At 49.8% G+C, this 14935-nt stretch overlaps 1 protein-coding gene across 10 annotated transcripts in view; it reads left to right on the forward strand.

The window, feature by feature from the left end:
- NFATC2 (nuclear factor of activated T cells 2) overlaps positions 1-14935 on the forward strand; it is a 160656-nt gene that overhangs the window by 70898 nt on the left and 74823 nt on the right. For all 10 annotated transcript variants that reach the window (XM_044927526.2, XM_044927528.2, XM_044927529.2 and 7 more), the window contains exons 4-5: positions 12194-12396; positions 13264-13436. In XM_044927526.2, the coding sequence (XP_044783461.2) occupies positions 12194-12396; positions 13264-13436 (376 nt within the window). The remainder of the gene's footprint in view (positions 1-12193; positions 12397-13263; positions 13437-14935) is intronic.

A 14935-nucleotide genomic window follows, 5' to 3' on the forward strand; every position in this document is an offset into this window, starting at 1 on the left:
TGCTCAGGATGGGGGTGCCGGTGGGGAGCCGTGGCTGAGCCGACGTTTCTGTTGGGTGGACCAGAAGCTGGGGGTTGAGTGCACAGAGGGGTGGGTGGGGCCAGAGAGGGGAAAGTCGGTGTCTGGGTGGGCGGGGGCGGGGGTGCACACTGATCCAGTTTCTTTGTTCAAAGACCCCTGGGGGGCTCTGGGGAGAGTGCTGTGGGGTAGAGCACTGGGTCCTGAACCCCATTCAGCTCACGTGCCTGCCTCTGATCTCGCCACACTGTGTTCCCCAGCTTCCTCGGGGTTTCAAATGTGGACGTGGTAATTGGAAACAAATTTAGCGTGTGCCAGGCCATCGAGCCGCTCTCTTTAGTCGGCATGCTTGCTGTGCGGTAGATGTGTCTGTTTTTAATTTCCAGTGATGCGAGAAATATAGAATGACTTGATTCTTAATTTAGAATACCGAGAGAGACTGACTGGTTTTGTTTTCGAGCCCGTGCAAAACGTCTCATTCTCTTTTTAGGGCTCAGTGTGCTATTTTTCAAAACGTGGCCCTGTGGAAGTGGGGGGGCAGATAGGGATCGGGGTATTAAGAGGTACAAACTACTACATACAAAATAAATAAGCTACACGGATAGATTGTACAGCATGGGGAACAGAGCCAATATTTTATAACTATAAATGGAATATAACCTTTAAAATTTGTGAATCACTACACTGTACACCTCAGACTTATGTAACATGGTACAGCAATGATGCCTTGGTTGAAATAAAGTAAAATAAAACAGAATGTGGCTCTGGCAGAGAGGCCTCTGGCCCCAGAGGTCTCCTGCCAGGCTGAAGACCGCCCTGGCCGGGGGCATCCCCCACTTGGCTGAGAAAAGACAGAGGGCTCAGCCCCGTCACACCCTGGAGATGCTGCCGCCTCTTTTTGGAGCAGGGGGAGTCCAGGTGCAGTTGTCCAACCAGCCGAGTCCTGCCCACACTGAGCGGGACACAATGGTCTCTGCGGGCCAGGAAGATAATTGTGGTGCCCGCGTGGGCAGCGGAACCGCCCTGTGTCGTGGAGAAGGAGGGCAGGTCTGGACGGATGACAGCCGCTGAAACTCTTCCCACGGGTCTCCCCTCCCGGGGTCGTGCGCGTGTCCAGCACCTGCGTGCTGTTCTAGGCCCTGCAGAGGCCTCGGTGAGCAACATAGGGAAGTTGCTGATGCCCTAGTAGGGGAGGGGAAAAAAATCACATAAATACATCTCGGAGCGTCTGGCGATGACGAATCTCTGTTGCAACACAAAGCCACGGGTGGGTGGGTGAACTGTGAGATGGGCATGGGCTGCCGTGTTGGGATGAGCAGTCAGGCAAAGCCTCTCTGATGGGAGGTCAGCTGGGGAGCGGCTTGAGAGAGCACGGGGATGAGCCCTGTGGGCGTGGGGGATGAGCGCCCCAGGCAGAGGGAGCACTGCGTGCCCAGACCCGGAGGCCGGAGTGTGCCCGTGCTGCCCGGCTTGCTGGAGGGCAGCAAGACCCCTGTGGCTGCAGCGGAAGGACCCGGGAGGGTGGGCCCGAGGTAGAGGGTCTTCTGAGCCACGTTAAAGACATTGGCTTTGTGATCTGAACGAGATGTTTGCCCTTGGCTGGGGTGGGGCGGGGGTGTTGAGCAGAGAAGCGACAGTATAGAATGTACAGTGGTGTTTTTTTTTCCCCAAATATTTATTTACTTGGCCATGTCGGGCCTTCGTTGCGTCCCGCGAGATCTTTTGTCCTGGTGCACGGACTCTAGTTCCGGCTCATGGGCTAGGCAGTAGCAGAGTGCGGGCTTCGTTGCTAAGCAGCTTGTGGGATCTTAGTTCCCAGATCGGGGATCGAACCCTTGTCCCCGCTTTTCAAGGTGAAGTCTTAACCACTGGACCACCAGGGAAGTCCATCATGTACAGTTTTAAAGTACATTCTAGCTGCTTTGTGCAGGAGATCATGTGAAAAGGGGAAGAGACGGGCAAGATGGAAGCAGAGAGACCAGGAGGGAGGTTAAGGTAGCAGTCCAGGCAGGAAATGGGCCCAGTGAAGAGTCTACCGCAATGGTCAGGGCAAAAGTTGGTGGTAACTGGACTTGAGAGTCACTGGGTTTCCAACGTTGAGCCACCGAGACTTGCCGCTCCCCTGGAGGTGGTGTGTGGGTGCTTCTCTGCTGGTGTGGGCCCCCTCCCCTAGACTCGAGGGGGCCCTGCTGGCACCTCTGCCTGCCCCTTCCTTTGCTGGCGGCCTCCCCCTTGGACTCCTGCTTCTGGGTTTCTGTGGGTGGGTGCTGAGTCCTGTCTTACAGGATGGGATGGTCCGGGGCACATGCTTTTACGCCTTTATCGCTTTTGTTTCCTTCTTTGTGGCTTTTAAAAGAAATGTCCGGGTTTACAAAGGGAAAAGCTGAGGGGCTCACTTTGTCTGAATGGATTTTTGGCTTTTCTCTTCTTATGTTACACCTTCTTTTGTGTTGAACTGTAACCCACATATTGGGTTCAGGGGAGCTAAAACCATGGGGTCCGACTGAAGCCCACTAGACATTGTAAAGTAAGGCCTGATTTCTTCTCTACTTTTATTTTGGATATACACTTACACACCACACATACACATAAACACACGTCCCTTCTCCACTCTAGAGACACAACAGATACATTCGTTCTTACGGTGATGTTTTATTTTGGAGACTATTCTATATCCGTATATAAAAAGCTTCCTGAGGGTGCCCCGTATGGTTGCCTAGCTTGTGCACTGCACAACTCCAGGGGTTGCCATTCATATTCACTGTGGTGCTGGTCCCCAGCATACTCGTTCTTTTTTTTTTTTTTAACAGCGTTATAGACCATGATGCACTGTTCCTGATGTAACTGGTGCTCTTCTGATGGACCTTTAGGTTGCTTCCAGTATTTTGCTGGTTTAAAGAGCGCTGCATTTAATAACCTTGTCATTAGTTTTTTGTTGCACATCCATGGGATAACCCACTCACTAGGAGCAGAATTACTGTAGCCAAGGGAGTGTAGTAATTTGTAATTTTGACAGATAACTGCAAAATGGTCTGCCACAGGTTTGGGCACACCCTGTTTCTGCGGGCTCTGCTCTTGGGTTCCTGCATTTCCACCAGGTCAGCTCTTACCTGGGTGACACCCTTGTTCCGTCTTTTGCGTCAGTCGGACATGGAGCAGATGAAGGAAATATCCTTCCTGCCGTAGACGTGGGTTCAAATCTCTGCACTGCAGCTTGCTCAGTTGGGCATCTCTGAGCCTCCATTTCTTCTTCAGTAAAAGGGCAGTTAGTTGTTCATGGAACTTGAGGAGGATGGAAAGGGACCGGACAGGCAACAATTAATTGGGCCTAATTATATCCTGCAGTTATGGGAAACGCAGCAAAGAAAACTGTTACTGGGAACCCCCACCTCATCCAGGGAGCAAGGAAAGACTTTCTTGGGAAATAGTATTTGAGCCACACTGCATTGTGACTCGGAATTAACTCGGGGAGAGGGTGTTTCTGAAAGGTCAGACGCAGGGAGCCCGTGGTGAGGGCTGGGGGCATGATGTTGGGTGGGGGGCCAGATCGCACGTGGTTGTGGTGCAGCCGGTGGGGGCTGGGAGTTTAGAAAAAGTCATTCTGGCCTCAGAACAGAAGATGATGTGTGAGGACCAGGGAGAATGCAGGGAGACTCCTTAGGAGAGAAACAGTGGTGTTGTGGATGGAAGTGATGCATGGGGAAATGGTGATGGATTTGAGTGCCCTTCAGGAAATCACATTGATAGGACTTTGAGATGGAGCCACTATGGAGGTGAGGCACAGGGAGGATTAGGGAGGAGGGATGAGTTAGGAATTTTAATGATGTTTTTAATATGTGCTCATTAGGTGGCTATGTAATGCTTGTTGGGACCACTGAGACCAGTACACTCATGGACTAGTTTTCCTGGTGTGTGTGTGTGTGTGATGGGAGTGTGGTTGGGGTAGCAGGTGTGTGTGTGTGTGTGTGTGTGTGTGTGTGTGATGGGAGTGTGGTTGGGGTAGCAGCTGTGTGTGTGTGATAGGAGTGCGGTTGGGGTAGCAGCTGTGTGTGTGTGTGTGTGTGTGATGGGAGTGAGGTTGGGCTAGCAGCTGTGTGTGTGTGTGTGATAGGAGTGTGGTTGGGGTAGCAGCTGTGTGTGTGTGTGTGTGTGTGATGGGAGTGCAGTTGGGGTAGCAGCTGTGTGTGTGTGTGTGTGAGAGATGGGAGTGAGGTTGGGGTAGCAGCTGTGTGTGTGTGTGTGTGTGATAGGAGTGTGGTTGGGGTAGCAGCTGTGTGTGTGTGTGTGTGTGTGATGGGAGTGCGGTTGGGGTAGCAGGTGTGTGTGTGTGTGTGTGTGTGTGTGTGTGTGATAGGAGTGTGGTTGGGGTAGCAGGTGTGTGTGTGTGTGTGTGTGACGGGAGTGCGGTTGGGGTAGCAGCTGTGTGTGTGTGTGTGTGTGTGTGTGTGTGTGACGGGAGTGCGGTTGGGGTAGCAGCTGTGTTCTGCAATTTTTTACATCTAAAAATAAAGGCAGAATTTGGGATCCATGTGCGTTTGTAACAGACCTTCGCCCCGCGTGCTGTGTGGCAGTTGGGAATTACAGTGAAATATCCCCATGGGCTTTTTCCTTCTTTCACAATGTAATCTTTGAGGATGATACCAGTTTCCTAATATTCCAAATTCGACAAAAAAAAAAAAATGCTACTTAACATTGTTAAAATTTGATTTTAGTAAAATTCAAAACAGTTTCCTTGGCCAGTTGCCATTTTGAAAATCAATCCCACATTTTAGATTTGATGGCAGCCTCATGCATCTGAGAGTATTTAAAAACTCTGAACAGAGTTGATAGAGGAATGGTTTTCAGAGAAGTGTCATTTCTGAGTTCTCATTGCAACATTATATAAGAGGGAATGCTCGAGCAACCCAAATGCCCAACTGCAGGGGGCTTAAAGCTGTGGTCCAAACACACGATGAACACAAGGGGTGCAGGGAAGGGCAAAATTTAAGGTAGCACTCACTCTCAGGTACCCAGTTTGCATTTGCACAGCCCTGAGAGCCAGTGCCTCCTTAAATCGTGTGCCTGGGCACCTCACTAGTCTTGTGCAATCTAAGCCCCGGGAGATTCTATACAGTCATTTGCGATTGTCCCATTAAACAGCATTTAGCGACAAAGGGCAATGGTCACACCATATCTAAAATAGAATCCCAGCTGTGCTTCCCTAGAAGCACATAGAAGAAGAGTGTGGAAAGACGTATACCAAAATGCATATTTATTTTGCAGGAGTATTTTCTCTGTGTTGTTCTATTACTAAGTCATGGACAACTCTTTGTGACCCCATGGACTGCAACATGCCAGGTTCCCCTGTTCTTCACTATCTCACGGAGTTTGCTCAAACTCATGTCCATCAAGTCGGTGATGCATCCAACCATCTCATCCTCTGTCATCCCCTTCTCTTCCCGCCTTCAATCTTTCCCAGCATCAGGGTCTCTTCCAATGAGTCAGTTCTTTGCATCAGGTGGCCAAAATATTGGAGCTTCAGCTTCAGCATCAGACCTCCCAATGAACATTCAGGACTGATTTCCTTTAGGATGGACTGGTTTGATCTCTTTGCTGTCGAAGCGACTCTCAAGCGTCTTCTATAATTCATGTATTTTTATATTGTCCATTTTTCCTACAGTTTATGATGAGCCCTTATTACTTTCATAACAAGACAATGCACGTGTCATCATGTACCAGTGCCCTTTGATCTGGGCATCAGGACAGTTAAGTTGCCGCTAAGAGTGGGCAGAGCTTGAATTTGGGGGTGAGGGTGGGTCTTATGAGCTTTCTCTGGGAAACTGGGGGTCTCTGAGATGCAGACACCATTCCTTGTATTCCTTGTTCCTTTGAGTAGGTGGGATGGACCCGCCTGTCTTAATAGACACAGTCTGAGATCTGGGAGCATCTGGAGGCGGCTGACAGAGAGGAGGTGGGTCTGGCCGCGTCCCTGCGGTTCCACCGATGGCTTTGGAGCTGTAGGGTTACGAGCAAGTGGCTTAATCCCGCTAAGCCTCAGCCCTCTCACCCCAAAAGAGATGGCCCTGCCTTTCCCGCTGGACGCTGCTGTGCGGGTGCAATCAGCTCTGACGCCCGCCTGCCTGTGGAGCAGACCCTCGTGGTCAGAAGCACCCCCTTCTTCCTGGAATCTTGTCGACTGCCTGGGAAATTACAAGACGCGGTACACATTCGCTCTCATCTCGGCTGCAGCGAGTGGAGCCTCTTCTGCTTTGGAAGCTCGCTGACTTTGAGCTTCTGGGTTGCCACGGGCGGGCAGGCAGGCGTCGGCTATGGCTGGGAGGCCACCCTGCTTGCCAAGTGCCCCTGCGATGACCTTATCTTTGGAGAAGCCTGAAAAGAGGCCTCAAGACCCTGGTCTTCCTCTAATGGGGGACCACAGGGTGTTTGGGACCTCAGGGGTGGGTCATGCCTTCCCAAGACATCAAGCTCTGTTTGCAAGACCCAATCACTCAGTTTTTGAAGAAGCAAGTAAATCGCTATATGTTCTTATCAAACCTCCAGAGAACTGGCAAGGCTCCCCCGGAATGCACATGCTCTGGGCACCTTCTGCCACCTTCTGGGGAGGGGGAGGGTGGAGAGGGGAGGGGAGGCTGTCTTTTGAGGTTAGGTGGTGTGGTCCTCCCAGCCCTCCACATCAGGGGCTTTTCAGCTGCCCACAGAGACGAGGGGGTGAGTGCCTGGGTTTCACCATGCGCGAGCGTTTCGCGTTGCTTTTCACGTGTTGAGTCTTTCACATTCTTTCTTCACTCCTCCATTCAGTTCTGTCGTATCACCTCCGTGTTTTGAGTTGCATCATCCTCTGATGACAAGAAGTCTTGTTTCGTGGGCACCTCCTGTGTGCTGGGCTTCAGGGCCCTACAGAGGTCACCTTATTTAGCCTTCAAAGAGCCCTGGGAAGTGGGAGGTGATGTCCCTGTTTCACAGGAGCAAACGGAGGCTCAGCGAGGTGGGGTCGCTGCTTTGAGGTCACACAGCTGCTTGTAAGAAGCAGGGCCTGAATGGAGAGCTGTGTGTATCTGACCAAACATGAAATCCCTGCTCCCACCCTCCCTGGGAGGGGGAGCTCACGTGGGTGAGGTGGGCTCTGTCTGCGCACGTGGCATCAGCTAGTCCAGCTTAACCAGAGGCTGCTCCGAGACCTGGAGAGTTCCTGCTGAAAGCAGCAGGTTCCTCTCTCAAGAAGCAGCGTTATTTGTTTTGGTTGCTGTTGCCCGTTTCTCTGCTTCCCTCCCTCCGCCCGCCTCCCCCGCTTCTTGTTCAGCAGGAAGAACACTCTGGATCTTATCATTTAGCACTGGCTTGTGTCTCCTTTGAGAACCCAGTCTGCTCTTTCTGACCCGTAGCTGTAGATGATAAAGCAACTGTGAACCCACCAGATGGCAAGGACAGAGACAGCACCCTGTGGAAATGGACTTAGAGCCTGGAGGTCCAGAGCACTCTGCCCTGCACGAACAGTGCCCACTGAGGTGCACTGCCAGGACCTCGCCAGTCTCAGTGCCCTCATGTATAGAATGGGCCCGTCCTGCCTAGAATTGCTGCCACACGTGTGAAACGTGGAGTCTGGTCCTTGGCCTTGTGGGCAGCGTATGCTTAGCCACCGCACTGTTGTTGATGGTGGCCATTGACTCTTAGTGATCACGCTGAGCAAAACAAGCACACTTCCTTCTACCAAGGACTTCCTGTTCAAGCGGGAAGGAGAGATACTGAGCAAACTCACGACTAGCAATACAACGTCAGGTGGTAACGAAGGGACTATTCCAGGGTGTGTTAGTGAATCTTTAAGATCCACTTTTCTGGAAAAAAGAGCCCCGGCTTTTAGCATTTGCTGATTTCTGTGGATGTCCTCACCGTGGTTGGTTTCAGGCTATCAAAATGATGTCTGGTGGCTCTTCAAAATTCCTGGAAGTTTAACCAACTGACTCTTGCTAGTCTGAAAGAGCTGGCTCCAGCACTAGGCATATGTAAATAGTGGTGGTTTGGGAGAGACCTGAAGATCTGAGAGCTAAAAGTACCAGTGGAAGAAGAGTATGCGAGCAGAGACGATGGCCATGCAAAGGCCCTGAGGTTGGAGAGAGCTTGTGTGCGCAGGGAACACAAGCTTGGCTGGTGTCGGCAGGAGCATAATGGGAGACAGATAGGAAGACAGAGGCTGGGCTGTTGGCAGCCTTACAGATACACCATGGCATCAAGTTTGAATTTTATTCTCAGGTCACAGGAAGTCTTTGAAGGGTTGTAAGCCGGGGTGGGGGGGGGCGGTGGATGTCTTGGTCCGATTTGCATTTTTTTAGGGCTCAGTGGGTGGTTCTGTTACACACCAGCAGGAGGTCATCGAGAGAGCAGCAGTCATTGGGAGGGGGTGGTGGTGACCTGATTAACATGCCCCTGGGGAGGGGGGGAACCAGAGGTGGCTGGACTCAGAGCCTTGGGGCTGGGACAGATTCCATCTCCCACTGTTCTCTGGCTGTTTACCCTGAATGCACGCAGCCTGTGATTTCTGCTCTTAGGTCATGGGGAGGCGGACGGAGCCTCAGACCATTAGGGTCACTATCTATGCCACCTACTTTCCTCCTTGATTCTGACTGATTCTGTAATTACCACCTCCTGAGAAATCCAGAACAGCAGGTGAGGCGAGATGTTTATCTTGGGTCCAAATGCAAGGCAAGATCAACAAAAGCAAAATCTCTTCTGGACACTGCCCTTCTGTGATTTTTGTCTGCATCAGTACCTTGTTCTGCAATTTGCATGGGTGGGGGGTGGAAAGATAAGACTGACTGCATTTCCCCCTTTGCCCAAGGGTGCTTCTCGGGTGTATATCGGACATGTATGTAAATATTGTGGGTGTCAGCTTGTCAGCTTATGAAGAAGGTTGCCATCTGGCCCTGCTCCACCCTGAGCTTGCCTCTTGGTCTAGAGTTTAGAGGGGCACGAGAGATGCCCTCTTTCTGGACTGGCATCATCTGGTAGAACTTTCTGGAGGATGAAAACGCCTGTCATCTTGCCGTCCACCGTGGTGGCCGCACTTGTGCCTCCTGGGTGCTTGTCGTGTGTGGCTTGTGTGAGAAACGGACTTCTCAGTTCAATTTTTGTTATCTGCTGTCTTGAACAGCAAAACCCTAGACCACGTGTGATCATCTATTGCCCTGGAGCCTTGGGTTTATAGTTGACTAGACAGCCTACTGAACCCTTGTACAACTCTGTGGAGTTGTGAGTGAGTTGTCACTTGTCATAACCCCGCTTCCTCCCAGTTGCAGAGAAAGGGGCAGAGTCGCAGAAAGAGTACGGGATTTTCCCAGCACCTCTCAGCTGTGGAGTGGCCAGATAGGAACCCGGCTTCTAACTCTTAGCTCAGCATCCTTTTCTCTTTTCTGATGTATAATTTTCAAAAACCAGTGTTAAATTTCACAGGTTTCCAGGCAGCTCTTCTGCCTGTAACTTTGTGGATCAAGTTCAAGTCCTCTTTGACCTTGACCTCAACCTTGATCTTCTCCTCCATCCCTGGAAGTGATCATGGTATGGTCAGTTTGGAGCACATCCGTCCACACCTTTTGCTCTTGTATTTACATGAGTATAAATGAATGGATCAAAAGCATGCAGCATTAAAAATAATAAGTTGTATCCTGCTATGCATATAAAAAATTTTTTTTTTTTACAAGTTGCTTTTCTCTTTCAGTAGTATGTCTTCAATCTTCCTGGGCAAGGTCATAGATTTCTACCATACTGTTTTTTTAAACTGTTGCAGTCTTTCATAGCCAGGACATGTTATATTACTCAGAAGCCTAATTGATGAAACGAGGTTCATCTACTCTGTTCATGTCAGTAACCATTTTCGTGCTTACCTCTTGTATGCAGATTTCATCTAGGGTACATCCTGAGAAGTGGATTTATTAGGTCATAGGGAATATGTATTTTTAATTTTAATAGCTGCTACAAGAAAAATAGTTAAACCATGTATGTTCTTATCAGCTTCAGGAGAGTGTGTTCTCACAGCCTCCAGAATACCTGATATTATCAAATATCTACATGGGTGCTTCTCTAGTGGGTGAAACATGATACCCCATAGTTGTTTAATTTGTATTTTCCTGTTTACAAGGCAGGTTGAACGTCTTTTCTATGCTGATGGTCATTCGTTTTTCTGTGAGTCGCCTGTTCAAACCTGTTGTCTGTTTTGCTGTTGGGTTGTTATTAACTGATTTAGCAAATTGTCTTAGAATGCCTGCCACGTGCCAAGCATTATTCCAGGTGCTAGGGATTCCGTGGCAAGTTCAATCAATAGACATCCCTGCCTGCAAGGAGGTGATAGTCCAGTTGTAGGAGAAAGACCTAGGCAAAAGGAACTGAGAAAATAGGATGTTGTATGGGATGAAAAGAAGGGGAAGGAGTTAGGGAGAGCCACTGGGGGTAGGACTCGATTTTAAATAGGATGGCCAGGAATCTGGTCCTTTACTTACTCATTTGCAGTCATTCTTTTTTTTTAAATATTCACTTATTTGTTTATGGCTCTGTTGGGTCTCCGCTGCTTCTCACAGGTTTCTTTGGTTGCGGCGGGTGGGGGCTGCCCTGGAGCTGTGGCGCGTGGGGCTCTCCCCGTGGGGACTCCTCACTGTGGCAGCCTCTCTTGTTCCAGAGCCCGTGGGCTCAGTTACTCTATGGCACACGGGATCATCCAGGACCAGGGACTGAACTGGTTTCCCCTGCATTGCAAGGCAGACTCAACTGCTGGACCTCCAGTGAACCCCCTCCAGAGGCGAGCTCTGGTGAGAAGGTCACCAGAGGTGAACTACCCCACCCCCTTTCTTTCCCCCAGGAATAAGAACACTGAGCATCTGTGGTAGGTGTTAGGGATAAAACAAGGAACATAAACCTGGTCCCTGTGTTTTGGAACTTAGAACTGTTTTTTGTTTGGTGCTAAGCTTTCCTGGAGGGGTGTTCTGTAGCGTCCCAAGGTGGCTATGGAAACTCACAGATGCTATGATTGTGCCTTTTGGTGCGTTTGTAAAACTTAACCTCTGTATGAGCTAATGGTGTTTTGCAAGTGTCCAGTACCCACTTCTTAAAACTTAACAAGTTTGCAGTTTAATCTTCTACATTCCTCTGTGGCACCACTGCTGTCCCTGAGCCGAATTAATCTAGGGGGAATATTTGTTGCCATCTAAGAGTTAATACAGTGTTTAATGATTTCATTTATTTACTTGTTTTAGGCTTGTTTCTTTCTTCTCCTGTCCCCCACTCCGCACTAGATTCTAAGTTCCAAAATGCAGGGACCAGGTCTCTATTCCTTGTTTCATCCCTAACACCTACCACAGATGCTCAGTGTTCTTATTACTGGGAGAAAAGGGGGGGTGGTTCACCTCTGGTGACCTTCTCACCAGAGAAGTCCCCTCTGTAGGCATACTTTACATATTCTACTATTAATCCTTTGCCTATTATACGTTACACATATTTTCTTCCAGTCTTTAATTCTCTTTTAACCTCGATGACAGTACTTTTGCCTTGCTCTTTTTTAAAACTATGAAATTTGACTTGTTAATTGAAATATAGTCATATAAAAGTTGAAAGTTCCTTCTTCTGATCTTTCCAGGCAACCACGGTCAAGAGCTCTGGTTTATCTTTTCCAATTATTTTCTGTTCTCACTACCATCTCCGTGACCCCAGTCACCAGTGAAGCATAGTTTCTGGCTGTTTCTCCATAAATGCAGCTCTGATCTATCAGATTCTTTCTCAAGCTGCTTAATATTCATTTTTAGAGAGGGTCCCTGTAATTGATCCAAGTGTTCCCCTCTGACTGGCATCTGGGTGGCGTCCAGTTCTCCGTCACTCTAGACTCGGCAGCAGTCCTGTGTCCTCTCTGCCACTCGGGCGCGTCTCTGGTCTTTTCTGTCTGTTGGGACTCCAGCCACCATTGTTGTTCAGTCGCTCAGTCGTGTCTGACTCTTTGGACCTCGTGGACTGTAGCCCACCAGGTTCCTCTGTCCAGGGGATTCTCCAGGCAAGAGTACTTGAGTGGCTTGCCATTCCCTTCTCTGGGGGATCGTCCCAGCCCAGGGATCGAACCTGCATGTCCTGCACTGGCGGGCGGATTCTTTACCCCCGTGTGTTAATGGTGCTGTAACAGTTGGTTTTGTTTTCTCACCCTCAGCTCCACGGCTACATGGAAAACAAGCCCCTGGGGCTTCAGATCTTCATTGGGACGGCCGACGAGCGGATCCTTAAGCCCCATGCATTCTACCAGGTACATCGAATCACAGGGAAGACCGTCACCACCACCAGCTACGAGAAGATCGTGGGCAACACCAAAGTCTTGGAGATTCCGCTGGAGCCGAAAAACAACATGAGGGCGACGTAAGGCCGGGGCGAGGGCGCCGGGTCCTCACAGGGAGGGGGTGGGCCGCGTGGCCGAGGTGTGGGCTTGACTCCGTGGAATCGATGGGAGCAGCTTGATGGGGTCCCCAGTCTGTGATGGACCCACAGAGATTGCTGTTTTAAAAGTTTCCACCAGAAAAGCTCTAGATCCTGATATTTTTCAGGTGTGTTGAGAGGAAGGCTGCTTACACACCTTTAGATGATGTTGTTTGGAATGAGGCTAAACTTATTTTTATGAAAAGTATTTATTTGACTTAAAAATCATTAAGTAATAATGCAGGTAGGTCTAACCTCACAGGGCTAATATGCATGTTGCTAAAATGTGGGAAGCATTGCACCCGTGTGTTGGAGTGTAAACAACTTTATTCGAGACTAATCTCAAACTTGAGAACTGCAAGCAGCCTACGAAGAACTCCTGTTACATCGTTAACCTTTTCCACATTTGCTTTATGACTCTTTCTCCCCATCTCTCCGTTTTTTCCGGAACCGGCTGAGAGTTAGTTGCAAACATTATGTCTTTTTTACACCAAGGTGCATGTGTCAGATTCAAGGTGTTTGCTGGTGATACACTGTTCTTACTATCGCGTAGTCCATAACCAATTTTCCCCAGTTGCGTGTTTGAGTTTTTTCAGATACTTTTGAGAGGAGAACAGCTGGCATGCAGAATCTCCCTAGAGAAGTAACTTCCCCTGGGGAGTTTCCCTAATTGCTTTGTGTTAAGACCCCCCCCATTGTGGTCTTAATTCCTGGCTGAACAACTTACTCGTATATTGCGGTCGCCCACTGTGGGTGACCTCCAGCTCCCTGAGATGGTCGGTGGTCAGTGGGTTCTCTCCTCTCCGGCAGCATCGACTGCGCCGGGATCCTGAAGCTGAGGAACGCGGACATTGAGCTGCGGAAAGGCGAGACGGACATCGGGCGGAAGAACACGCGCGTGAGGCTGGTGTTCCGGGTTCACATCCCCGAGGCCAGCGGAAGGATCGTCTCCTTGCAGACGGCGTCCAACCCCATCGAGTGCTGTAAGTTGGGTGCTGGGCAGGGCGGGTCTGTGGCAAGTGCCGTGGACACGACCTTCCACCCCGGGCCTTGGCGCCTGGGCACGGTGCCCTGCAAGACTGTGCAGGGCCCACAGGGATGAGCGGCGGCCCAAGTTGACCAAAGGGGCCAGAGGCCGAACACATTTCAGGGTTTCTCTCTGCTCTACTTGTGGAGGGTTCCATGTGAAAAACAATGTGGTTGAGAAGCAGCCCACTGCTTGGTTGAGAAGATTTGAAGTGTATACATGTTGGGCTGGTCTCAGAAAGGGCAGATGCAGGTGGAGTGAGTTGGCTGTACTGAGGGTCCTCTTGCTGGTCCTCTTCTCTTCTTTCAGTAGAATAATAACATCATCACGGTGGCTCTCGCTTACAGAATGGTGACCCCACCGGCCACGAGGCTGAGCGCTCAGTGTGCACTCTTCATGTCCTCGTGCCCTTTTAGAGAAGAAGGATGGAGATGAGGGGCTGGGTGACTTGTCCCAGCAGAGTGGGCTTTGAGCAGGAGCTTTGGTATACAGGAGCCAGGCATCCCCATCACCCTCAGTCCATCCGTGTGTTTCCTGAGACTCTGCTCACTGTCTCGTACGGTGCTGAGGGCCTGCAGATGAGTGTGGTGATGTCTCTGTCCTTCATGAGCCTGTGGTCTGGTAGAGATAAAGATACCCAGACAAAGATGCAGGAGACTTTCAGAATCCTCTATGGAGACGGGGGCCAAGATCTGCCGTTTGACAAGGCTCTGAGCAGAGACCTGGCCCAGCTCCCCCAGGCGTCAAAAAATGAAACTGTTTTGAGCTCATTCTTAGGTACTTTGGGCAAGTTTGTTGTTGGATTTTGTAGTTAGACCTGACAAAACTTACTGTCAGCTCAGCTTCTGAGCGTTTAGAAGTCATTTTAAAAAGCATAAAGAGGGAAAGACATAAACATTGTTACAGAACAAAAGCTGTTTATATAACTTTTGAAGTCTTGTTCTTCTGAGAATTTTTTATGTTAGAATAATGTTCCATATTCAGTTATGTTTCAGGGTTTTCTCCCCCTTTTTTACTGGACATTTTACCATAATTAGGTGTCACAAAATCAGCTCCCTACAGAGACCAGGGAGGTGATGGACATGAGTGTGGTGGGTTGTGGGGTCAACAGTAGGTATGGTGGAGACCGGGGGCCAGGATGGCCCGTCCCCCGCCTCAGTCGGCTGCTGTTACTCAAACCCAGCCGGCGTTTTCATGGGGGAGTGTCGACTCAGTGTGGCCAAATCTTCTGATTTTTTTTTAAAAAAGATAAACCTATAATCTCATGATTTTTATTTTATTACTGGAGTATAATTGTTTTACAGTGTATTCATTTCTGATGAACAACAAAGGGAATCAGCGGTAGGGGTACATATGTCCCCTCCTCTTGAACCTCCCCCCACCCCCTGCTTCCTCCCACACCTCTAGGTCATCATGGAGCACGGGGCTGAGCTCCCTGTGTTACACGGCATCTTC

The sequence above is a fragment of the Bubalus bubalis genome, chromosome 14 (genome assembly GCF_019923935.1).
Source record: "Bubalus bubalis isolate 160015118507 breed Murrah chromosome 14, NDDB_SH_1, whole genome shotgun sequence".
Taxonomy (NCBI): domain Eukaryota; kingdom Metazoa; phylum Chordata; class Mammalia; order Artiodactyla; family Bovidae; genus Bubalus; species Bubalus bubalis.